The 26,602-nt window shown below is 40.7% G+C and overlaps 1 protein-coding gene across 3 annotated transcripts; it reads right to left on the reverse strand.

Moving 5' to 3' along the window:
• Positions 1-2,951: 2,951 nt before the first annotated feature.
• On the reverse strand, positions 2,952-25,695 carry LOC142365451 (AN1-type zinc finger protein 5-like). Of its 3 annotated transcripts, XM_075446277.1 has the most exons (7): positions 25,569-25,695; positions 25,145-25,229; positions 17,631-17,794; positions 17,118-17,229; positions 16,216-16,313; positions 4,897-5,022; positions 2,952-4,625 (listed from the first exon to the last, which is right to left on the reverse strand). In XM_075446277.1, the coding sequence occupies exons 3-7, from the start codon at positions 17,785-17,787 to the stop codon at positions 4,477-4,479; spliced, it is 642 nt and encodes a 213-aa protein (XP_075302392.1). In that variant the 5' UTR covers positions 17,788-17,794; positions 25,145-25,229; positions 25,569-25,695; the 3' UTR covers positions 2,952-4,476. The 3 variants fall into 3 exon arrangements, with proteins under 3 accessions (XP_075302392.1, XP_075302391.1, XP_075302390.1); XM_075446276.1 differs by lacking the exon at positions 25,145-25,229 and having other exon boundaries at positions 25,569-25,657; XM_075446275.1 differs by lacking the exons at positions 25,145-25,229; positions 25,569-25,695 and having other exon boundaries at positions 17,637-19,335.
• Positions 25,696-26,602: the final 907 nt, after the last annotated feature.

Here is a 26,602-nt window from a genome sequence, read left to right on the forward strand (position 1 = left end):
GCACTTTATATCTGTAACCGCATCAAAAGTAACCCTTTTATTAAGGCATCTATGGGGAGGAAGAGAGAGACACCTTGCTGAAGTACTTATCCTAAGTGATAGTTATTCATTCATGGAGCAGACTTCCACCTTCCAATATCCTTACAGGGCCTTCTTCAGCAATGCAAGATCCCACACCTGCCATTTCTCTGGCTCTAAGAAGAAACAGCATGCCATGGAAAGTTTTCCATCTACTTTGTTGTGGGTTTTTCCATTATGGAAAAAAGAAAAACAAAAAGCAGATGTAGCTTTTAAGTCTGAATTCAAACAAGGAAAGCTAAAGATAATGCCTGAAATTTAAATCTGTTCCTTAGCATTTTCTGTACAGTAAAGCATATAAAAAAAAAGTTACATTATCTTAATGCAAAAGGAAATAATGAAATTGAAAACTTCACAAGCATAAGTTTGCCATGTATTTGCCATCACATACTTTATACTGAAACTCTTTTGCCTGATTTATGAATAAAAGTACATTAAATATACCACACACAGAAAGCCTCATCGCATTTGTCAAGTGAGCCAATTTTTTATATAATTAAGAAGGGGATAATCAATGACAAACAACTTGTTATCCCCGAGTCATGTTAAGTATTGTATGTGGTCAAATACACTGTTAACAAATAAAAAGTAAAAATAGTCAATAGCAAATTCTAGAAGCTAACATTACTAAATATCTTAATTTTATTTTTAAGAAATGCATGTAAAAGAGCATAACAATTATATATGTTTTATCACGCAATTCTGTAAGTGTGTCATGCAGTTGCATAAACAAAAAGTAAAGTTTTAAATCAGTTACATGGTTTAACGTTACATCTTGCGTTCTCGGTGGGAGATACCTGAAATACAGGAAGAAAGCTCATCTATTATCCTATAGACACAGAGTAAAACATGCTTCATATATCAGTCTGAAGTGCCAAACCTGCTTCTGAATCGCTTAGAATAAAAAAAAAAGTATAGCTGGAATAGAATGCCTGTGAAGCTGTAATATTTAGGTTTAGAATATATGATTATCAAAAACATATTTTCAATGTTTCAAATACCAGCAAGGTCTCAGGATGTAGTCAGGGCTTCTTAACTTCATTACATCCTTATACACCACAACCAACCTAATCATCCGACAGTTCATCAACCTTAGAGCAACTGGTTGAAAACACCACAAGGAAGCCTGTTGTTCTTCCTCCAAATTTCAGGTTTAAGTTAGTTTGCACACAATCCTGTGGAACCCACTGTTGTGCAGCCATAATCCTAGCTAGACATTTGAGAGATAAGAGTAAGTAGTTCTTAGTCACCTAGCTACTTCTGTTTACTCATTTGCTTATGCATTCATTCTTATGCCCTAACTAAAAAGTCCCCATCATTTGGTAAACTTGTCACAGGCACAGGAAGATTCTTCCTATAACAGCATATTTATGTACAAGTTAAACACATATCAGTTTAACAGCCAAATGTTAAATAAGGACTAGTATCACGTTAAGCGATCACATTGCCTTCTTGGAAGATGGGTATATTGTTTGTAAGCATTTGTCACTTTAAATTTAAAGAACAAATGACCAAAATCCAAAGTGTTCTGCACCTATACTCATATTCTTTTTGTCAAGGGATATGTACCACACTGTTTGCACCAAAATTTAAATATCCATTTATCACACTTTGTCGGTACCCACTTTTACTAAACAGCCTTCCTCCTCTTTGAATGTTTCATGAGCCTCAACAGAATTAGTGGTCCTGAATGATTATAGACCCTATACGAATTATTAACAGAATAAAGCTTAGTTTTGAATACAGGCTTATATCCCACCTGTGGACAATTTAAATGACACAGTTCATGATTTTATAGAACAATAAGGGATTTCTCATTCCATACTTTCCTCCTCAGATCTACTGAGATAAATTATTTAAACAAGCCTTTGTCCAGATTAAAAAAGCAAATGAACGCGAGAGAGACCATCAGAATCACTAAGTACTGGTATCAGCATGGTTATCCTTCCTAAAATACTCTTGTCCTGACAGTATCACAAATCTGGACACATTCTCCTCAAGTATCCAGTTCCAAGGTGCATTCACAAAACAAAAAAACCCCAAACCGAACAAGATTTTTATGATGCAATTGAGTTGATTTTACTTTAATACAAAAAGGTGGAAAAATGATAATTTTGATGCTTTAAATCAGTTCCATGATTAAAAAAATAAAATCCATCCTGGCACATGAAGGCCCAGAACACACCCTTGTTCCCATATCAGAAGTATATATAGTGGCCCAGAACACACCCTTGTTCCCATATCAGAAGTATATATAGTGGCAGTAGTAATAACTTATAACTTTTTAGGTATTATTCAGCAGTGAAGATGGCTTCTTCCAAGTCAACATGTGCTGTGTGCTCTGTACTTTTGTTTCTCCTTTGGAAGGGTAAGTCTGGCATGTGTGACATCCATATCTGGATATAGACCTTGACAACTCTGCCCAGGCCTGCTGGCAAAGATTTGAACAAAACAATGTAGTTGATATACTGGCTGTATTAAAACAGATCCACTGGAAATAACTTTTTTAGCCAAAAAAAAACAAAACAAAACAAAAAAACAACAAAAAAACCCCACCACAACACCACCACAAGCCACAAATATTTAAAGTTCACTGCTAATGTTTCCGTTATTCCCTTTCAGCACATTGTGGTTTGCTGACATCTTTGTCTGGTCATCAAGTAGTTACCTGTATTCCAGCTGTTCATGCTTCTCTGACTTCAATGAGCCATCTTAAACAACTCGGTATGTCAAAATAAAAAATAAGGAGGTTAGACAAGTTTAAGCAAAAAAAATATCTATACAAACCTAGTAGTAGCTTTGTATCCCAACCTCCATGGGGCTGCTTTCAAGTTATAGCGATAACTAAAACCAATGAACTATCACAAAAAGTATTTCCTTCTGTACGTCATTTTTATTATTTACATAATACAACAGAGCATAGATGCTGGATAGTATGATTATGTGCAATACCCAAGTACAAACTATCTGTACGTTTGCATATCTGATAACTAAATTGATAGAACAAAATTAAAGCAAAAGCCTGATGCTTTTAATAGTGAACTAAAAAACTAAGACTGAACACTGCAATAAAACTCAGAAGTAGCATCTTGTGTACATACACAAATATTTACAGATGAGAAGAGACATTACTGCAACACTAGTCTACACTATACTTGATTACGTAAAAAACTCCACAAGTTTCATACATCACAAAAACCCCTTCCATTATAACACAGAAGTGATATTACCAGAGAAGCATCAGAAAACTATACTGCCCTTTCTAGTTATTATACAAAGTTGTAGATAATGGAGCCCACGCAATACACCCAAGAACACTACAGTCCTACATCCAAGTACAATTAAAATGATAAAGCAGCCCTCCAACAGTGGTTTCAGCTCCCACTTAAGTGTACAGGAGTCATGCTGGGTATGGTTTTCCATACCCAACAATTGTTGCATGTGCAATTGTTACATTTAAAACTTGGGTTTTTTTAATTTAAAAAAGTTCCTAATATTCTTTTGAACCCAGAACACACTGAATTTAAGGACATGAATAATGAACTGCTAAAATACTTCTGCAACTTACACAGATGTATGTGTCACTCGATAGAGCTGCTGTGGTATGTCTAAAAAACGCACACATATGTAGCTTTTGTTTTGTAAGCCAATCTTAGCACAATATTGTGCTACACAACATTTACAGCTATGCAAGGAAAAGCAGATAACTGTCGCAGGCCAGTTCTTAAGTTTCTAACAGGACATTTCCTTTGGGAAACTATTTCCACTATTCTGAAGTTAATGTAATCTGTTCCAAAACAGTTTTCTTCTTATACATATCTGATCTTTTCCATTTTTCCCATTGCAATTGTTAAATGACTTTTTATCAAATATGGCACCAACACTCATCTTACTGGAAGGTAGAACCCTCTACATGGCTTACATTCTGCTGAAAAACAATGGAGTGTGGAAACTAGAAGTAGAACAAGATTTTAAAAGATAGAAGTAGACCACCAACCTTTCTGACATATCCTTCTCCCAAACAGGCACATAGTGTTTGGCTAGTGTTATACACCTCGAACATCTCTCAAAAGGCAGATCTGCTGCAAACATGCAGATAGCACACATCTGTTTGGCACATGCGAACTAGAGCCTGTCCTCTGTGCATGTGTATTCCTGTGCAGGTTCTGATCATTCAATCATATTCTGAGGAGAGCATATGCATTTTCAAGGGCTGTATCTATCCAATTCTGCCTGTAACAAACACCTAAACATTTTGAAATATCATTAAGACAGACAAGGCTAAAATTAACACTTTGGAGAACAAAGAAAAATGGCCATGCATCTGCTCTTTAATGCTTTCCTAGGGTATATTAAAATAAAACAAATAAAAGTCAGTCTTTTCACAAGTAGGCTAGTTTATATTCTCTGGATTTTTTCAGCCACCACAACTGGATTCTCTTTCCTGATTTTTGCTGCAGCTTCTGCTTTGTAATCATATGGGCAGTTATGCTTATCAGAGTAACGGTGAAGTCCACAAAATAAGTTTCCACATCGGCAATCAAATCCTGTACAACAAAAAGGAAAAGCAACACTAGGAAGCTTCAGAGTTAAGCGAGCTATAAATTAAGGGCTTAGTCAGGGGGTATGTTCATCTACTTTAATGAACCAAATAAGTGAAATGAATATTTCCAAATATCAGCTCTATTAAGGGATCTAACATTATGAATTTTGAAACAGCAAGCAAGTTTAACGGCTACAGATATTTCAATAAATTTAGTCTAGTAAGAGGCAACTAATCATATAGATCTGTTCAATATTGACAAAGTACTCGCATACCTGTAAGGCCAACCTTCTTTCTGCATGTGAAACATCTGTTCTTCTTTGGTTTCAGCAGTTCAGAAGCTTTCTCTTCACTCTGTGAAGTACTAGGTTGAGAAACTGATGGGCTTGGTTGAGCAACAACTGTTAAAGCAAGCAAAAGAAATCAAGGTTAGTTTTTTTCCTTTTCTTGACTTCACTAGCTACTCGGTAGCATGCTTGTACTTATTAACAGTTAATTCCCCTCTACTAAGACCCTGAAGCACTAAGTAGAATAGGTATTCTATTAACTTCCCTTTTATCTCTACAGAAAACGATCAAGTTTTCCCCACTGTTCCATCATCTAGAAAATACACGACACCTAGTGTTATTCACCTGTATACACCCATATAGGTGTAAAGGCCTGGAAAGCACTCCAGAAGTTCCATGTACATACAACATTAAAAGACATATGATCTAGTTTCAATTAATCCAAAACAATAACAATATTGTCACAGTTGAAGTCGTTGAACAGAGAGGATACTTGTGGAAAACAGTCAACAGGAACATATTTTAGAAACAAATGACACTTACAGTAACGCTTTTTTGTCATAGTACCAAGTCACTCTGCCACTATACTTGCCAAGTCGGATGATCTAAAACCTCAGTCAACCAGAACAACAGCTAACATTCTTGAGCTTCAAACCGCTGATTCTGTGATACATCAAGCATACTACTACAAACCACACAGCTCAAAAGAGCTCGTTTCAGACACTTTTTTCAGTAATCTAAAGAAAAAAAGTATGTATTTACACTATATTTACATTGGCTATCTCCATCCTTGTACTATATTCAACCTTAATGATCAAGCAGATAGAGTCAAAATGACTTATTTTTCAGTTGCCTTTGCCATGAACACTTTTGGTCAAATTTGTCACATTTTACTCAAGTTCTCTGCAGGATAAGTCCTTCTGTGAATCTGTTCATTTTCTTTGAAAAATTAATTTTTCATCAGTTGTTTTTTAAATCCTTTTTATACTCAAATTAGTGCAGAGGAAAGTTAAGGGAGGTGTGTTTGTATACAGACTTTAATACATACAACCCAAAGAGTCTGTTCCTGTTCTGTTTTCCTGGACACTCAGTTGTATGATTACATCTATTGTTCTAAAAGATAATGAGCAAACTATAAAATACACTCCAGAATTAACAATTGAGAACATAGGCTTAAAGGACTCATTTGTAACCAACTTTACGTACACAAATAGGATTTCTTAGCTGAGATCCCTTTGGATCAATAAGCATTGCATTCTGTAAAAAGTGGATTTTTCCAGACATGAACCCCTTATAGTTACCTTTTTATTTTCTTTACTATTAATACCTACTCTTTTTAAATTATATTTGTATTATGTTCACATGCCTATTACCACTCACACAAAACCTCACAGATCCAAGCCCCATTTCACAATTCACTGTAGAAGTTAACAGAGAGCCTCCAGTCAGTAGTTCATATTCCAGATTGTAAACAAGATTCAGAAGTGACAAACTTTCAGAGGTAACAAGGAACTTTCAGTGCTCGTACCCAAAAAGTTTTATACAGGAAAACAGTATTTTCTTATACAATATTATAACCGTCCTAAGGAACAACTCAAATTCTTTACTAACTTTATTTTTGACATATTCTACAGATGTTTCTAGAAAGTGTGAAGAGTTCAGTGTCAACACTATTTTTCTAAGTCTGAGGATAACACCACCATCCAGTCTTAGATATATAATACTTTTTGCATATTTAAGCATGCTATTGGTAAAAAGCAAAGGTACAGCACTACAATCATTACTGCTATTAATACTTTTCAGGGTAGTTTCCGCAGCCGCTTTATTTTTTTTTAATTAAACAATTCATTTGTCTTGACAATTAAATATTTTCTAGATGAATAGATATAATCCTTTAAACTTGTCTTTAAACCCCAAGGAAAGTAGTGTTCAGTATCAGATAATGAAGCTGAGAGCCTGTGACCAAAAAAATCAGGTTAAAAAACACTGACACCACAGTGTAAGCCTGTTGGATACTACACACCTTAGCTGACAGACATTAGCTATGACATTAAGAAATTGACTAAACATCTCCCAAACCAAGCAGCATAGTCAAGCTCCTTTTAGATTTATTATATTGTCAGTCTGTTTAAAATGAAATGCTAGTTGTAAGCCATGGCAGATGGAAAAAGGGAACCTTCCGATTCTCTCCCCCATCCCACTCCGGAGGAATGAGCAAACAGCTGTGTACTGCTTAGATGTCTACCAGGGTTAAACCACAACAGGCCTTTTTGGCACCCAACGAGGGGCTCAAAGGGTTTGAGATAATGACAGATTTGATTGGAATATGCTAGATCAAATTTATATCTGTTATTGCTGTTAATCGGCAGGCTCCTGTGCTTGCCACGGGCCTTGCTTGCCTTACCGTACGTTACAGTCTAGTGCTCATTAGTGGCTGTTTTTTGCTTTTTCTGCTTGCTGTACTACTTATCATCTTACTCTGCTGTACCTGGGAACATTTTGATAACAGCAATGGCCATGCACCCATGCTGGCAGATGGCCACGGCATCACTGCTGTTTCTGTGCTGCTGTACTGGACAGGCTGGAACTCCAGTGTGAACTCCAGTCGAAGTGACTGTGACCTATGGATGAGTCCACACAGGAGCAGGACACCCCATAGCGTCTGTGGCCATGGTTATGCCTGCGCTGCAGCAGGTATACCTCTGAAGGAATTGTGGCCCAAGGATAAGTCCCCGCTGGAGAAGGTACACCTCAAAGCAACTAGGATAAGTCTATGCCGCAGTGGGTATACCCTGAAGAGACTGTGGCTCACAGATAAAGCTCCACTTGGAACAGGTACACCCCTAAGGGACTGCAGTCTGGTGGATAAATCCAAGTCAGAGCAGGGGCAATGTTAAACCCTACGGCCTAGTACAAAGGGATCAAGGGTATAGATTGTAATGGATATACCTTGAAACTGTTGTTACCTGGAATTTGAGTTGCATGTTATAGGAAGTACTATAGCAGGAACCACTCGAAACCAATGGAGGACAAGCCTTACAAGAAGCAGTGCAAGTGCAGCAGTGATCCAATCTGAGCTTACTGAACCATCAAGGCAAAAAGAGAGTCTAGTAGATCATTCTGTGTCACAAAACAAAGATTAAAAACAAATCCATCTAAGGGAAAGAGTTACCAACTACTACAAATGTAATTCCTCCTCCATATAAAGGTCATTCACTGCCACGACCAGCAACATGGGAACTAGAAAGCAATGATAATAATCCTAAATGCAAAGGCCCATTTCCCAAAAGAGCTTCCAAACAGGATCCTTACCCCACAACTAAAATACATTCCAAAAAGGAAAAGCAGATAACATGCAGAAATGGGCAACTAAAAGGTCCCAAGACAAGGAGATGGCCCCCTAAATCAGAATTAAAATGTTCAGTTTATTACTCTACACAGATAACACCTGCAGAAAGGAGGTATCCTCCCACTTTCATGCCAGCAGCGTTAGCTCTAATAAAGAGTTTTAATAATGAAGTCCTCAAAGTAGCTTCTGATTAACAGCTAGAACAGGGACAAAACCCTTTAGCTAGAGCTTACACACCAGAACAAAAACCCCTTTTTCAAAATGTGGCTCAAATGAAATATTATAAGTTTTAGTTGTCCTGACAATTGCTTGTCACAAAAGGCTCCCTCTAGCATACAAGTCAAATGTAACTGGGCAACTACAATGCCTTTCCTCCATATATTAAATTCATTTTATGCCAGAAATCATACCGTGTTAATTACCAGGCAAAGTACTCTAAGTGATTGCCATGGAATAAATCACTAGACAAAAGCTGAAACAATGGTAGGAAAACGGTTGTTACTGTTACCTGCAGACCTGCTTCCTCAGCATCAATAACCCTATTCATATGAAGCAAAGCCTTTTACAACCAGAACATGTTTTATTGCCTTAACAGAGCTCCTGTTGGCATGTAGCCCTCTCCATCACCACAGTTATTACTCTTACCAACCATCGGCTCATGTTACCATATGAGGTTTGTTTCACTCTAATTTTACGAGACCAGTTCTCCTGCTACAAGGTTGAAGAACTTGGGAGCAAAAGAAGTTTTCAGAACCGGGCATGACTTTTTAATGTTATTAATAAAGACAACAATAAGTTAACCACAGGCATTTTAAAACACAGTACCATCAGGAACAACAAAACAGGCACAGGGGATGCCATTCAGAGGGACCCAGACAAGCTCAAGAAGTGAATCCTTGTGAATCTCATGAGGTTCAACAAGGCCAAGGTCAGGGTCCTGCACCTGGGTCAGGGCAACCTCCAGTGTCAACACAGGCTAGGGGAAGGAAGGTTAAAGAAAGCGTGTCATGTCCGTGTGTCATCCCGTTCCACCCCCCCCCCCCAATGAACAAGAATGGCAACCTCGTATCAACAGATGAGGAGAAGGCTGAGGTACTCAAGAACTTTTTTGCCTCAGTCTTCACTGGCAACCTCTCTCCTCGCAACTCCCCAGTTGACAGACTGCAAGATGGGGACGAGGGGGGCAAAGCCCCTCCCACTAAGGGAAAACCAGGTTCAGGACCACCTGAGGAACCTGAACATACATAAGTCTATAGGACCTGACGAGATGCATCCCAGAGTCCTGAGGGAATTCGCTGATGTCATTGCCAAGCCACTCTCCATGGTCATGGCAGTCACGTGAAGTCCCTGGTGACTGGAGGAAGGTATACAATGTGCTCATTTTTAAAAAGGGTAGGAAGGAGGACCCTGGGAACTACCGACCTGTCAGCCTCACCTCTGTGTCTGGGAAGATCAAGGAACATATCCTCCTAGAAGATATGCTAAGGCACATGGAGGACAGGCAGGTGATTCGAGACAGCCAGCATGGCTTCACCAAGGACAAGTCCTGCCTGACCAAACTAGTGGGTTTCTATGATAGAGTGACTAGATCATTGGACAAGGGAAGAGCTATGGATGTGATCTGTCTGGACTCACCACAGTCCCTCACAACATCCTCATCTCTAAAACGGAGAGATATGGATTTGATGGGTGGACTGTTCGGTGGCTAAGGAATTGGTCAGAAGGTCGCAGCCAGAGGGTAGTGGTCAATGGCTCAATGTCCAAATAGATGCCAGTGACGAGTGGAGTCCCTCAGGGGTCCGTACGGGGACCGGTGCTGTTTAACATACTCATCAATGACATAGCAACATCGAGTGCACCCTCAGCTGTGGCATATGACGGCACAGACTCAGCTTGTGGTGCAACTGAGACAAAGTTTATTTTGCAAGCAGTGTTTTATACATCTTTACCCGGACGTTAGTTCCCTGGGAACTTTCTATCCCGATAAGGCAGCTATTTGCACGAGGTTCTCTATTCTACTTCTGTCCAATCCGTAATCATATCACACGCTAGGTCAGCCAATAAGGTTGCTGATCACGTGCTGTCCATGTGCTGGCTGACAGTACACAACCGCTGTTTTTTACCTCCTTATCATGTACTTGGCTCCTTCAGCACATCCACAAGTCCTGTTTACTTCAGCATTTTTATCTTATGTTTATTACAGCAATCTGCTTTTGCCCCCGTCCTCTACACTCAGCAAGTTTGCAGACGACACCAAGCTGAGTGGTGCAGCTGACACACCAGAACGACGGGATACCATCCAGAGGGACCTGGACAGGCTGGAGAGGTGAGCCTGTGCAAACCTCATGAGGTTCAACAAGGCCAAGTGCAAGGTCCTGCACCGGGGTCGGTGCAACCCCCGCTATCGATACAAGCTAGGGGATGAAGGGATTGAGAGCAGCCCTGCCAAGAAGGACTTTGGGGTACTGGTCGATGAAAAGCTGGACATGAGCCACCAATGTGCGCTCACAGCCCAGAAGGCCAACCATATCCTGGGCTGCATCAAGAGAAGAGTGGCCAGCAGGTCGAGGGAGGTGATTCTGCCCCTCTGCTCTGCTCTCGTGATACCCCACCTGGAGTACGGCGACCAGCTCTGGAGCCCTCAGCACAAGAAGGACATGGACCTGTTGGAGCGGGTCCAGAGGAGGGTCACAAAGACGATCCGAGGGCTGGAGCACCTCTCCTATGAGGAAAGGCTGAGAGAGTTGGGGCTGTTCAGCCTGGAGAAGAGAAGGCTGCGGGAAGACCTTATAACAGCCTTTCAGTATCTGAAAGGGGCCTATAGGAAAGACGGGGAAAATATTTTCAGCAGGGCTTGCTGCGATAGGACAAGGAGTAAGGGCTTTAAACTAAGGGAGGGCAGATTTAGACTGGATATAAGGAAGAAATTTTTTACCATGAGGGTGGTGAAACACTGGAACAGAATGCCCAGAGAGGTAGTGGAGGCCCCATCCCTAGAAACATTCAAGGCCAGGTTGGACAGGGCTCTGAGCAACCTGGTCCACTTGAATATATCCCTGCTCACTGCAAGGGGCTTGGGCTAGATGACCTCTAAAGGTCCCTTTCAACCCAAAGCATTCTATGATGGGATTGAGATTTTTAGTTTTGTCTTTGTTTCTTACCATCCTCCTCTATTTTTTTAATTGGCAATAAATTACTTTTCCCCCAGTTGAGTCTCTTTTGCCTGTGACTCTAATTGGTAATCGATCTCCCTGTCCTTATCTCGACCCATGAGCTTTTCCATCTTATTTTCTTCCCCTGTCCTGCTGAGGAGTGAGAGAACAGCTGGGTGGGCATCTAGCAGTCAGCCAAGGTCAACCCGCTACACCTCCCCCTATTTAAAGCAACCAGAAAGGGCTACCAAAGTAATACCAAGAAGGTTTTTAGAAGTTTCCTCTATACCCAAACAAAGTATCCAAAATAGGACCCTAGCAGTTTAACAGACTGCGTTGACTTCCACAGTACTAGGAAGCAGTAAGCATGCTAGCGAAGAGTGAAATGCTTGAGAGCATAAAAAAAAATGTTTTAAGCATTCTAAGTACTTTTACATGAAGATAATCCCCAACTCACACCATGGAAGGACTAGGAAAATTAAAGCAGAAGGAGGAATAAAAGTAACAGGCAAAGAGCACTCAAAAGTCATCAGAAAGACATACTGCACTTCTGCAGTACCAGAACTGAAAACTATACTACAGATTACATAATCCTTACGCTGCACATTAATGCAACTGACTTGTATATAAAGTTTGAGTCATTGAAAATAAGATGGACAGTATTTATTATGCTTTATCAAGCTTGAGAATAAATATTTTATTCTTCAGAAACTGCAATTGCTAGGCTGATCTAGGTGCCCATGATAAAAAGCTAAAGAATAAACTGCATTTTTAATTTGACGCCAAAGAACTGGGATAAAACTATTCTGCAGCATGTAACTAATCTCCCACATGCCCAACTCTAACAGGCACACTGAATATTTTTACTCTTACATCAGTATAACAGATACCCCTGTTTAAGTATCACACTGAAATAAGGTTTAATTTGGTTACCATCAAGATTTGATGTCTGTTGCACATCTCAAAAAGATACAATAGCATCCTATCAGCAACAAGCACAGGACCAGCAGTTGGGTCCTCATTTCCCCCCCCCCCCCCCCCCCCCCGAGGTAGACAACTTCAAGACTTAGAAGAGATTATTAGTTCCATTTCAGAACTGTTTCAGTCAGGGACATCTACTCAAGCTACAGCAGACATGGGAAATGGGAAGATAATTTTGAACACAAGACAAAGTTGATATATCTGATGATTTTATCGACAGCCAAGAAGGAACTGTCTACAGATAACACCCACAGTTAAATGCTATAGCCATGTTGAAAACAAATCACAATCAGTTATTAAAATAAGAACCAAGCAATATAATCTATTTATCATCTTGAACCTTCAATATCTCATAAGACAGCTGTCTATTCAGCATCTTACTCAGAATATTATCTGCAACACACACTGTATATATCATAGCTACTGGTTTTATCTGTAAGTGAGGGCAACCCATAACAGGGGCTCAACCTGCATGTAGGACAGCTGTGGCATTTAACATTAAAATAATTCATCATATTGGCTTGGTACAGAGCCAAAAGACAAGTGAGCTAACCATCATCTCATCAATTTCATTAAATGTCAACTTTCAGGAATGGAAAGGTTAACCTACAGTGTGGATGGAATAAGGCTGTAAGTTAACAATATTTGGGGAAGACTTTTTAACCCTTATTTTACACAAGACCATATGCATTTCAAGTTCCACTTTCTTTACAGGCAGAACTATTCCACAGCTGTGGCTTCAGAGTGATAGCTCACCACACTGCTCCCTAAATCAAAGCTATTACTGGGTTAAGAACAATAAAGTTTTATATGCATGCTGATACTAATTAAGCCTGGAAACACTGACAGACCTGACGGGAGATTCATTCAGAAAGCAAATAATGCCAGAAATATGCTATGACTTCATACAATATGATTATTTAAACATACTTGTTTTCAGAACAGTTTGGTTTTAGTGCTCAATATGTAAGTCAGCTCTCTTGTATGGATCTTTTATTGCCACTTAAAAACCTGCTAAAACAAAACAGGTTTCTTAAAGGCCTCTACTATGCCTCACCAACTTGGTAATGGTATTGCTCTGATGTAATAATCAACAAAAGGAAAGTAAAGGAGTTCAATAAGGTTTTTTGCATTTAGTTCCTGTAACCACAAATATGAACAGTATCTCTAGAATGCTTCAGGTATATTCTGACTTTGGTCAAGACTGGAAGCATATCAAAAGCCTATAAAATGCATGATATAACTAATGCCCAGTTATGAGTTGGAGTTTTGATATAAAGGTCTTCACTGACTTGTGAACAGTTCATCAGATAAGCAACTGGACTGAACACGTCACAACTCAATTACAAAACTACAACAAGCAAGAAAGTTGAACTAAGAAATTACAAGTTACAACAAAATATAGCATGTTAAACATCTGAATTACAACCAACTAGGCCAGTTACATCTGTCATGCCTTTCTTCCTTCAAATGCTAACATATGATTAATTGCCTTCAGACCTGATTTGTTCTGAATGAGAATCCAGGTTACAACCTCAACCTGGGAAAAACAAAAGACAAAACAAGCCTGTTAAGCTTCATTTTTGTCAACTTCAGAGCCTTCTAGAATCAGATGCTTAAATCCCAACAGCAAGAAAGTATACTTTCAGTCCACAGACTTAAAGACAATTGCCCAGACCTAACTATTTAGAACTTTCTGGCTTGCAGAAGAGAATGAGCCTTCATAACATTGCAGACATAAAAAGAGGCCTACTTTGCTTGAAGGCTACATTGTTTGTTCCTGACCTACCATCTGATAGACAGTTATGAAATTCAATTGCCAGGGTTAGACTACAGATAAAACTAAACAGTCTTTTCATTAGCAACATTATGACAGGCATTATCTTAGAGAATTACATCTCACAGAAAGTATTATCTTTGTTGTTATGAGGCGACATGAATTATCTACTCTGCTATCATTTCAGCTCCTCCTCAAGAGAGACCAGCACATATTGGATGCTGCTGGAAAAGCAAAAGAAAAAAAATAAATATGGAACTAGCCCAAACACAAAAGGAATTTATAAAAAGTTGAGGCCAGCTTTTCTTGACTGCAAGACACAGGATCAATATACTAGTGAATACAGCAAACAACTGGTATATCTTAAATGTTCAATAACCCCTTTGAAATCTAAGAACAGTATATAAGGACATGTATAAGGACACTGTTCTGTGCTGTCTAAAATCTGCCCCCAACCTGATGAACTTCTACTTTTAGAACAGCTGAAGACTGTTTCAAGAATTTATGGATTAAGGAAGACAATTTTGTTACAGAACCTTTTTTCCAAACATTTAAATTCCATGGTAGTTTTCCCAATGATCTCTACACAAGCTTTAACAGAGCTTTGACTGGTTTCAATTGAGTTTCAAGCTGCAAGATTGTCTTGAGTTGCTTTTAGGAATTTTTTTCACCTATTCTAATCAATTAAGAGTGCTGTGTGACGCTATTATTTAGTTGCCTTATTATTAGAAAATGGATATTGAGTCAGAAACAGAAGATTGCCCTTTACGGTTGACAAAATGACAAACCCCTATTGGCAGTTTTAGTAAGATAAAATTCAGCTATTACTTGACCACTTCTACCATTTTATGTATTTCTTTCCTGCCTGTCACTTTTTCAGGTAGCAATTCATAACAAGACAATATGGATTTATTAATATTGTAACAAAGTATAAAATTTTAAGTTACATACAATAAACCTCTTTAGATAATAAGTTGCAGGAAGCTGAAACATGTAAAAATCTCCTCAATCTGTACGTAACAAAAAATGAATATAGTAAAAGCAATTGTAATTTAGTTCGTGTCAAAATTTTAACTTAACATGACCTAATTAAAATAGTAAAAACCTCTTTACAAACACCAAGCAATTAACCATCAGCTCTAACAGCAGTCTTATTGACAAAGATGCTGAGTGGTACCTGTCGGAATTTTCAACTCAGATTTCTCAAAACAAAAAAATCAGTTTATCTTCAGTTGTAGTGAACAGATTTTCCTATTAAATAACAGCTTTTAATGGTTTAAGACTGTTTCAGAACTTTTAAAGTTAACAAGTGTTAATACCTATAGATATCAAACAAGTACATTAAGACACCTATTTGAATAAACTGCTATATAATAAAATATTAATTCAATCACTCACTAGTAGGTATGGAAGCAGTCCCTCCCACCAAGAAATACTTTACACTCCAAAGTTTAAATACTACAGCTACAGCCTTCCTGAACAGGAGTAAAACTTTTAAATTTAACATTCTCGCTAAGCAATTAATGCCATAAGTATTCTATATCCACAGAACAATGTTTTGGTTAGATCTACTGATTACTCAATTAGTCCAAGAATCTTTAGTAGTCTTCGTTAGTATTTTAAATCAAGTATTCCCTTCTCCCCCACTTTCATCCTTCTGTAGATTATTAAGAACACTGTTCTTCAAATGCAACAAAGCATTTTGATTGCCACAAGTCAGCAGGATTTTAAACAGAAATCAATGCTGCCTTCAAAATTGAACATCTGGCACCCAGACACAATTTAAGTACCTCATTTTTAAAAATGAAGGTTTGATAGCCAAAATGCTCCTCAAGTGTCAAATTATGTACTAGAATTGAACATGTGTCTGAAAACTATATTCTGGAACTAATAATTTTTCTTGATTCTGAGGGTACTAATACTCAAGAAGCATCTATAACAGTTCCTCAAGACCATCACCACAAAGGGATATGTCTACTTAAGAGAAAGTAAATAAATTGTCAGCTTCTGTTAAGTCAGTTGTACCCAGTGTTACTCTGCAAACATACCTGGCTCAGTCTCTGTTTTCAGTGATACTTTTTCCTCTCTTGAAATGCTCATTTCTGTCATTTGCTGCATTACAGGCAAAGCGGCAACAGGCACATTTCTGTTTACATACAGTGAAATGGGTAATTACATTAGTTTTGAGTTCATAATAACAGCTTAAACCGTCAAAATTCATCAACAGACTACCTGATCAGTTATTATTGATACACATTCCTGACCTGTACTTCTGTCTCTCTTCCCTAGAAGAAACTAGGCAATCTGTATCAAATATTTCCCCAGATGAACCAGAAACGTCCTTGTAAATGCAGTAGTCCAACACCAACCACTAATTAGTTCTCACTTACAAAGATTCATAAAGCACTGTCATGTGCACTGTCCCTTTTTCCTCTGCAGAAACTCACTGTAAATTGGGCAAGGTTACTGCAATGTTACTTTAACTTGCTATAGACTCACAGTTCATTCAAACCTCAAAATAACACCTTCATCTAGTGAAGGGTCTAAAGAACAAGTCTTATGAGGAGAGGGTGAGGGAGCTGGGATTGTTTAGTCTGGAGAAAAAGAAGCTTATCACTTTCTATAACTACCTGAAAGGAGGTTGTACAAGGTGGGTGTCGGTATCTTTTCCCATATAACAAGTGATAGTACGAGAGGAAACGGCCTCAAGTTGCACCAGGGGAGGTTTAGATTGGATATTAGGAAAAATTTATTCACCAAAAGGTTTGTCAAGCATTGGAAGAGGCTGCCCAGGGAAGTGGTTGAGTCACCATTCCTGGAGATATTTAAAAGACGTGTAGATGTGGTGCTTCGGGACATGGCTTAGTGGTGGACTTGGCAGTGTTAAGTTTACGGTTGGACTTGATGATTTTAAGGGTCTTCTCCAATCTAAATGATTCTATAATCTTACCTTGATTTTTCAGATGTGCTAATAGCAGTACCTTCACAGTTGCTTAAGCTAGTATCTGCTCGCTGTACAGATGCAGAGTCTGAGGTAGGACTGTTTGAACCACTAGCTGTCCCTGTATAACACAAATTTGAGAAGTTACTTATAAGCAAAGTATAGAATACATGTTAGTCAAGTAGTTTTGCATAGTTATGAACCATTTCCAAGCATTCCTTATTCTACTGCATCTTCTTAAAGATAGACAATATTGTTAATGACCAAAATACAGGGACTGTATAAGAACACACTTATAGCAGAATGTAAGTAGAAATGCAAATTAAGGCTCAGCACCAGATGGGCCAGAATATATTACACAAAAACCCATTTTTATTTTTTAGTGTGATTTAAATTATTATTCCCTTTGACGTTCATAGTTGTCACATGCAGCTATCAAAAGATGCCTGAAATACATTCTGCAATTCCTCTCACCACCTATATATTATATTTTCAAGACACACACACAAAAAAAACTCAAACCTTTACCCATTGGGCTGATTCTACCACTATTCTGCTGTCGCTGAAGATGCTCTTTGTAGCAAACAGAACACATCCCATTTGTCCTAGGATTTCCATAAAATCCACATCCTGTACTACACAGCATGGGCCCTGGGGTCTGGTTTGTCTCCTGAGCCATTTCAATGCTGTAAATAAAATCAAGATCTGCATTAGAAACTGACATTTCACCAATATCGATTACAGGGTTATAGAATTACAGTAGGTCTGCTTACCTTGCCCACAAAAAAGTGACATCAGCATTTTTAAAGATGGCTATATAGCTGTTAATATATAACTCAATACTTCAACTATATTGATAAGTAACATCATTATGAACCTCAGAGAGGTAAAAAGGGTTATCATAGTGTAGTGGGTTGACCCTAGCTGGATGCCAGATGCCCACCAAAACCACTCTATCACTGCCCCTCCTCAACTGGACACAGGGAGAAAAATACAATGAAAGCCTTCAGGTACAACATGATTTGGCCAATCACTACTTAACACACAGACACACTACTATTTTGAAAAGCAACTATAATTCTATGGTGTTGTCATCCATCTGCTTCTTTCTTGATCTAGGTATCCCTGGAGTCGGTCTTGCTACAGTTATTTATCTATGATGCCAGATAATGGGAGGGTTTCACAGAGGTGTTTGGAGGGGCTAAGATGCTGGCATTCTCTCGGTAGTCCAGAGGTGTACTTTCTTCTTTGTGGATGGCTTTAAGATTATGAGAAACAAAAGGTCCCTATCTTCAAGGTGGGGGCTGTCCTTCTCCTTGCAGTGAGCTGGGGCCCTTCAGTTATGCTGACTTAACCATGTTTATGCAATATACAATGTAAAATATAGATCTCTTAAAAAGCTAATACAATTTCATGCTATTAGGAAAGTTCATACAATTTCATACTATAAAGTCTAATTGGTACAATCATTAGGGAATGTGATTTTCCTAACAAAGCTCTTCCTGTTGCTCTTGGCATTCCTTGCAAGTCTCAACACCAACTGAGCTAAATCTTTCCTGATACCATCCCTATATGCCTGGGCAATGTTTCTCAATTCCACGTCTGTAGCCTATCTCTGCTTTCATGCTCTGCATGCTGCCTTTATGTGTTGGAGCTCCATTGTTCATGCCCTATACTTCTGCAGTGATTTCTGCCCTTCAGCACAGTATAATTCCATTTACATGCAAGTTTTATCTGTCTCTGATAGAAGCTTTTGGGTCTCAGGAGATATCCCTCTGACAAACAAGGAAAGAGATCAGCTCTAGAAGGCATGTCAAGCAAAATGAGTTTTTTTCTAATAATTTCAGTGGTGTACTTCCTGTAAAGCCATACCTTTCATTTATAGCTGTTTCATTCAGATTAAATCATTTAAAAAGGCCCATAAATAAATGCCCCAATATACTGTAGCCTCAGAAAATCAACAGAATATGAGAGAAACTGCATTTAAGCGAAGTTTAATTATCTAGACCATTTATCTAAAGCAGCTTTGAATTTTACAGATCCTCTGTTCCTAAGATACATGTATTCATGTAGCATGTGTCCTCGGTCCAGCTGGGATAGGGTTAATTTTCACAAGAAGCTGGTTGGGTTGACTGTGACTAATGACAATTAAATCCAACTCAAGGAATCAGAAAAAAGGGAAGGCACTGCCATGTGCTCAAAGAATGGTACTTTCCAGTCGCCTTTCACACACACACACCCCCCCCAGGACACCGGAACAAAAAAGACCAGGAGGCTGTCAGGATAAGGAGTAAAGAAAAAAAAAAACAAAAAAACAAACAGAAGATGCCAAGCCGGAAATAGGGGTTACGGTCAGTTCATCACACATTGTCTCTGCCACTCCTTCCTCCTCACACTTGCTGTCTTTCACGCATGTCTGTTAGCGTCCCCGAGTGGTCGTCAGGGGGTCTTCAGATGAAGGCTTGTATTCTTCATCACAGTGTCTGCTGGTTGACCTTTGTTTCTGCGCAAACTCAGTTCTAAGATGACGTATACCGTGTCCTTCCAGGTTGTTTTCCTCTGGTCTTGTTGCCCTCTTGGTGCCTCTTTATCTCTGTAGCTTGGTGCATCTGCCCTCCCAAGGCCGAGCTGTCTAAATAACGTTATTTAGGAGTCTATCTTAGAGCTTTCTTGTCCCCCCCAAAACAGCAAGTCAAGTTTGTCTAAGTAGCATTATTTAGGAGCCTCTTTATCTTAGAGCTTTCCTGTCTCCTCAAAAGAGCAAGGATCTACTTTAGTTTCATTACAATCACTCTAGTAAGTGAAAATTTTACATTTATACGTATCGCACTCTTCCCCTGCTCCAGCGTGGGGTCCCTCCCACAGGAGACAGTCCTCCACAAACTTCTCTAAAGTGAGTCCTTCCCACGGGCTACAGTTCTTCACTAAACTGCTCCAGCGTGGGTCCCCCACGGGGTCACAAGTCCTGCCAGCAAACCTGCTCCAGCACGGGCTCTTCACAGCATCACAACCTCCTTCGGACACATCCACCTGCTCCACCATGGACCTCCATGAACTGCAGGGGGACAGCCTGCCTCACCATGGTCTTCACCACGGGCTGCAGGGGAATCTCTGCTGCGGTGCCTGGAGCACCTCCTCCCCCTCCTCCTTCACTGACCTTGGTGTCTGCAGAGTTGTTTCTCTCACATATTCTCACTCCTCTCTTCTGGCTGCTGTTGCACAGGTTTCCCCCCCCCCCCCCCCCCCCCCTTTTAAATATGTTATCACAGAGGCTCTAACACCATTGCTGATTGGCTCGGCCTTGGCCAGTGGCAGATCCATCTTGGAGCCATCTGGCATTGGCTCTATCGGACATAGGGGAAGCTTCTAGCAGCTGCTCACAGAAGCCACCCCTGTAGCCCCTCCTGCTACCAAAACCTTGCTACACAAACCCAATACACGTGGTAATACTGAAATAATATACTTCTCAGACACTGACCTGTGTGTGCAAATTACAACCAAATTGAATTCATCGGCCAATAAAAACTTTATTACCAACCTCTGAGCACTTACAGGATAGAAAAAACACACAGCTAGATGGGTAGAATAATCAAGACCAAGTTTGGGTCTACTAAACAATTCTGGTAATTCACATAGCTCAAAAAAAAAAAAACAACACACCACTCCACTTTTTTCAGTAGTGTCGATCTTGCATCATTCTGATGCTAATCTCATTATTAGCAGCTCGTACTTTCACAACACATTTTTAAACAGAACAAAAATCTCTGAAGTATGGGCAACAGTCATTTTAAAACTGTATTTTATATCTTTAGGAGAAGTTCCCACAACAAGATCTTTAACTCTGCTTAAATTACAGCCCAATACTGAATATTAACTGACGACAACATGCATACACCAGGCCCTCAAAACAGATGATCAAAAAGCATTTGATATAAGCTTAGACCAGATCTTACTCTTCCAAGAAAACTAAAATTTAGACTGCATTTCCAAAAAGCCAGTTTAATCTTTCATCTTAAAGACTAGGCAGACTTTTGTACCTCGCAAAGGTAGATAACGCTAACCCTCATCTCTGCCATCAACTGCAAAAGTTAGGAATAAAAATACTTCACCTTCACTGGTAGTTAACCTCTGCAAAACAAGGCTAGTAGAAAAACTAACATAGTAACCAAATCTTTAGTTCCCAATAGCAATAAAACTGGAATATAGTAACCAAGCGATCTATTACAAATTGAGGACACATAATAATATTGCGCTTGTCCTCCAAAAATTTACATTTAGTGGAAGTACTACCTACGGCACTTGGACACATTTTAGTGAAAACTCTAGATTACTGCCTTCCTCTTTAATGGCAGCCACAATAAGGGATATTTGTCTGCTGATGCTCATAAGAACTCAAACATACCAAATGCTAACTCTAACTCTAGTGTATAAAGAAATACTTTTTATAACTTAAAAAAAGCCACATTACAAGCTGCAACCATACATCTCAACAGTATGACAACTGTAATTGACAGCAGCATTTGTCTAGTTAATCTAAACTTCTGGGATCAACAGAAATCAATAGCAGCAGAAGAGAGTAAAATTCATCTGCCTGTCTGCTGGTGATCACAGAACTTCAACAATTTATACCTTTGTTTCAGTACTACAAAGCAAACTCACACTTATTCTGATATACCTCTCAATAGATTGCAGTTTTACAGCCATACACCAGTCAGTGGCCGCAACAGAAAATCTCAGACCTAAAAAAAAAATTAAAAAAATATTCTCACCTTTATTATAGCTCTATGTTATTATAATACAAATAAAGACTGTACTTCTGCCCTTATGCAGGTACGCTCAAAGTGCTGTCACATACACTGTCATCATCAATCTCAATTGACTTGCTCTGCTTTCAAATTAGCATGTTTCACCACTTACTAAGTTTAGCTTTAGGTATTAATGCTGATATTAACATTACAAACAAGAGTCTTCATGGCTCCTTCGTCAGCACAATCTTTCCCTACTTGAAATACACGCTCCTAATTGAAAGATCAAGTTGTTATCCAACACCTAAGAAATTGTGCTTTTTCACACTCTTTAAGGTCCAGGTATCACCTGACTAGGTTATAATACACTTTCCAAAACTTAATCTACTAACCAGAACACTGAAATATGCCATTTAATCTTTTGAACCAACAGTGAAAGTGAAGTTTTCAGAAGAGACGGGTTACAGACAGACTTCTCCAATTTTTCCCATGAGCTTTTCTACTAAGATCAGTAACTAGCTAAGGCCTTACAAATCCAGTTCTATTTCCCTGGAAAACTCGCTAATACCATCACGTATCTGCTTTCCTGAACTTTTCTCAAACTTGGGTCACATGAGTGAGCATATTAGCTTCCACCTGTCACAAGGCTGCAGTGTGACAGGCTAAGCTAAAGGCTCGGACACAAAACCTTGTCAACAGGGGCCTCCGAAATCAGCTTCTATTTATATCTCTGAAGGCTGCCAACTCCAACAACCCACAGAACTGAAGCGGCCAAGCATACACTCACTTTAAGAAGAAAATATAAGATTTGATTAACACAACTACAACTTCTTTTCTAGAGGAAAAGGGAATGCAGACACTTAAATTCAGTCAAGAAAATGCAGCATCATGAGGTAGTCATCTCAAACAGACATTTTAATCTCTATTTCATAGCAAGAACAGAAAACAACTGGCTACGATCAGACACCTAAGAGATGATTACTCTCTCATGGCCTTACAAATAAAATTCCCCAACCTTTTGGTTGGGTGGTTACAACCAAACCTTTGCAAAAAATATAAAGATCTCTTCTACCCCCAAAAAGAGAAAGTCTTAACCCTCAGAGATGTCCCAGTTTAACCCTGACCTCCCAATACAAAAAGGAGCTATTTTATTCAGCGCGTTAACTCAAACAGTAATTTACATCACTGACCTTCACAGTTACTGGCAAATTTATCCAGCTAAACTAAAAGGGGAACATAAACACTTTATTATTATTAAAGTTAACAAAGTCCCATAACTAAGACTTTTTTTAGTTCCAAGTTACAACTAAGCTGAGGCATAATCAACTTTAATAATCGCAGATATTTAGATTATTATCTACCTGGACTTCAGCAGGGCCTTTGGTATTGTTTCCCACAGCATTCTACTAGAGAAGCTAGCAACTCATGGCTTAGACAGGTGCACTCTTTGCTGGGTAAAAAAAATGGCTGGATGGCCGAGCGCAGAAAGTGGTGGTGAATGGAGTTAAATCCAGCTGTAGGCCAGTCACAAGTGGTGTTCCCCAGGGCTCAGTTTTGGGGCCAGTCTTGTTTAATATCTTTATCAATAATCTGGATGAGGGGATTGAGTGCTCCCTCAGGAAGTTTGCAGAAGACACCAAGTTGGGCGGGAGTGTTGATCTGCTGGAGGGTAGGAAGGCTCTGCAGAGGGATCTGGACAGGCTGCATCGATGGGCCGAGGTCAGTCATAGGAGGTTCAACAAGGCCAAGTGCCGGGTCCTGCACTTGGGGCACAACAACCCCATGCAATGCTACAGGCTTGGGGAAGAGTGGCTGGAAAGCTGCCCGGAGGAAAAGGACCTGGGGTTACTGGTCAACAATCGGCTGAACGTGAGCCAGCAGTGTGCCCAGGTGGCCAAGAAGGCCAATGGCATCCTGGCTTGTATCAGGAATAGTGTGCCCATCAGGTGTAGGGAGGTGATCGTACCCCTGTATTCGGCACTGGTGAGGCCTCACCTGGAGTACTGTGTTCAGTTTTGGGCCCCTCACTACAAGAAGGACATTGAGGTGCTGGAGTATGTCCAAGGAAGAGCAACGAGGCTGGTGAAGGGCCTGGAGAACAAGTCTTATGAGGAGCGACTGAGGGAACTGGGGCTGTTTAGTCTGGAGAAGAGGAGGCTGAGGGGGGACCTTATTGCTCTCTACAACTACCTGAAAGGCGGTTGTAGTGAGGCAGGTGTTGGTCTCTTCTCTCAGGTAACTAGCGACAGGACGAGAGGAAATGGCCTCAAGTTGCATCAGGGGAGGTTTAGGTTGGATATTAGGAAAAAGTTCTTTACTGAAAGAGTGGTCAGGTATTGGAACAGGCTGCTCAGGGAAGTGGTGGAGTCCCCATCCCTGGAGGTGTTCAAAAAACATGTAGACATGGCACTTCAGGACATGGTTTAGTAGGCATGGTGGTGATGGGTTGACAGTTGGACTTGATAATCTTAGAGGTCTTTTCCAACCTTAATGATTCTATGATTATTTGAATGATCAATATAACTAAACTTTCTTGCACACCAAGTGCACTTCCAAGAAACTGCAACTGAATCCTAACAGTTATGCACTGCACGAAGCGCATAATAAATGCACTTAAAGTTATCCTAATACTTAATTTAATACAAGGAAGGGAATACAAACTAATTTTAAATTAATAATAAAACCTTGGAATTGAGTCAGTGATGGGGCTAAACTGACTGGTTAAATACTTATTTATCTGAATATCCTCAGCTACAAAATGGACCACAAACACCCTCCCCCCCCCCCCCCCCCCCCGGACACCGGAACACAAAAAGACCCGGAGGCTGCCGGGATAAGGAGCAAAGAAAAAAAAATAGAAGGGGATGCCAAGCCGGAAATGTGGAGTCCGGGGCGCTCCCCTCCGCACCGGGGCCTCTCAGAAACCCCTGAATCATGTTCGGCACCGGCTGCCGCGCGGCTCCCCTCACCCCCCACCGCCCCTCTCCCAACGAGAACAGAGGAAGCCTCGTTGTCTCGCTTTCCTTTGTCTGCTCACTAAGGGGGGAGTGGGGTGTGCGCCAGCCCGGCCTGCGGCCTCCCTCCGTAGCACCCGCCGCGTCAGTGAGAAGGAGACCGCCGGGGGAGACGAGAGACGTCCTGCCACCCCTCGCCTCGCAGAAGGCAGCAGAAACGCCGCGGAAAGGCCCAAGCGCCCCCCGCGCCGCTCCTCTGCGCGCACCGCCACCGCGCTAACAGCTCTCAGCAACGGAGCCCGCATCCACCCCCAGCCGCCCCTCAGCGCCCGCGTACCTGCTCCTGGGGAAGGCAGGGGGAGGGCAGAGCGAGAAACCCCACGGCCGATATCGGAGACGCTGCAGGTGACTCCAGACCGTTTCTGGGAGAGTAGAGGGCAAGAGGGCGTAGGGCACGAAGCTAGCGGCGCCACCACCGCTTCCCTTCTGCGGCAGCAGCGCAGAACGAGACGCGCGACGCGCAGGAGAAGGACGAAAGGAAGGCGCAAGAAAGAGAAAGAGCTGAGGAAGAAGGGTGGAGGGAGGAAGGAAGGACCCGAACCCGCCGGTCCACCCGCGTCAGCTCCACTTCCTCCTGGCTGCTGCTGAGGCCTGCACGTCCGCGCGCTCCCAGACGGAGGCGGTTAGGGAGAGGGAAGAGAGAACGAGGCACACGCGAGGTGTCTCACGGTACCGCCGCTATCGCAAGCAGAGTTACCAACCTCCCCCTCCCCGAGACTGGGGACTATACAGGAATGGACAGAGACTCCGCACGTAGTCAGAGAACCTCGTCTGCCCTCCAGGGGAGCGGGGAAGCGGAAGGAGCCGTGTCCAGAGCAGTGACGATTGTCTCGCGCGGCTTCACCCCGCCCACACGAATGGGACGGGGCTACGTGCAAGGAGATAGAGGAAATAAAGCCTTTCCCGATCTACTTGTCTTAATTACAGACACCTCCGCCCCTAGTTAACTGTTCCATTTAAACTTGCACGTGCAACGGTGTCACAGGCGAATTAAGAGAAGTCATCGCGTGGGGTTAACTAAAAGGGTTTTATTAACGATTAAACGGTGATCAAATGATAGTTAATTGATAATTGAATTAAAATTGAATGGTAATCAAATGGTGATTAAGCAATAATCGAATGGTAATTAAACAGTGATTTGACAATTATTTAAATTATGAATTAAACAATAATTTAGACAGTGGTTATGTCACCGAAATCCAGAGTAAGACTTCTTAACACCAATGTAGCAGCATTAAAAAACAGGCATTCTTTATTACGGCACCGGATGCACAGGGCATCGCTCCGCCTAACGTGCATACTGTATGTTGTCTCACCCCAAGCTTATAGCACCCTGTTACGTACATGTGCATTAAGTTTCCTGGAATGTTCATACATATTTATTCTCTTTCCTGGACCTAATTATCATATTTGCATAGTCATTGCGCATGCGGCCTGGATCTCTGTGGGGCTTCCATGGGGTCCTCAATGGTCTCTGGTGGTCCCTGGTGGCTGTAGAAGTGGTACTTCCTAGTGTCCTTTCCATGAATTCTGAGTCTTTCTGATTCCAAGATCCGGTAGGAAAAACCTAACAGTACAATGTATACTGTTAAGCAGGTATTCTTTATTGCGGCGCTGGGCACACGGGGGATTTCTCCTCCAAACGTGCGCGCCAGACACCCTGTTGCTTCAGGTTAAATACAATCACACATGTAAATATTCATTATATTTCTAGGAACTAATTAGCATATGTAAA

The sequence above is a fragment of the Opisthocomus hoazin genome, chromosome W (assembly GCF_030867145.1).
Source record: "Opisthocomus hoazin isolate bOpiHoa1 chromosome W, bOpiHoa1.hap1, whole genome shotgun sequence".
In the NCBI taxonomy this organism is placed as follows: Eukaryota; Metazoa; Chordata; class Aves; order Opisthocomiformes; family Opisthocomidae; genus Opisthocomus; species Opisthocomus hoazin.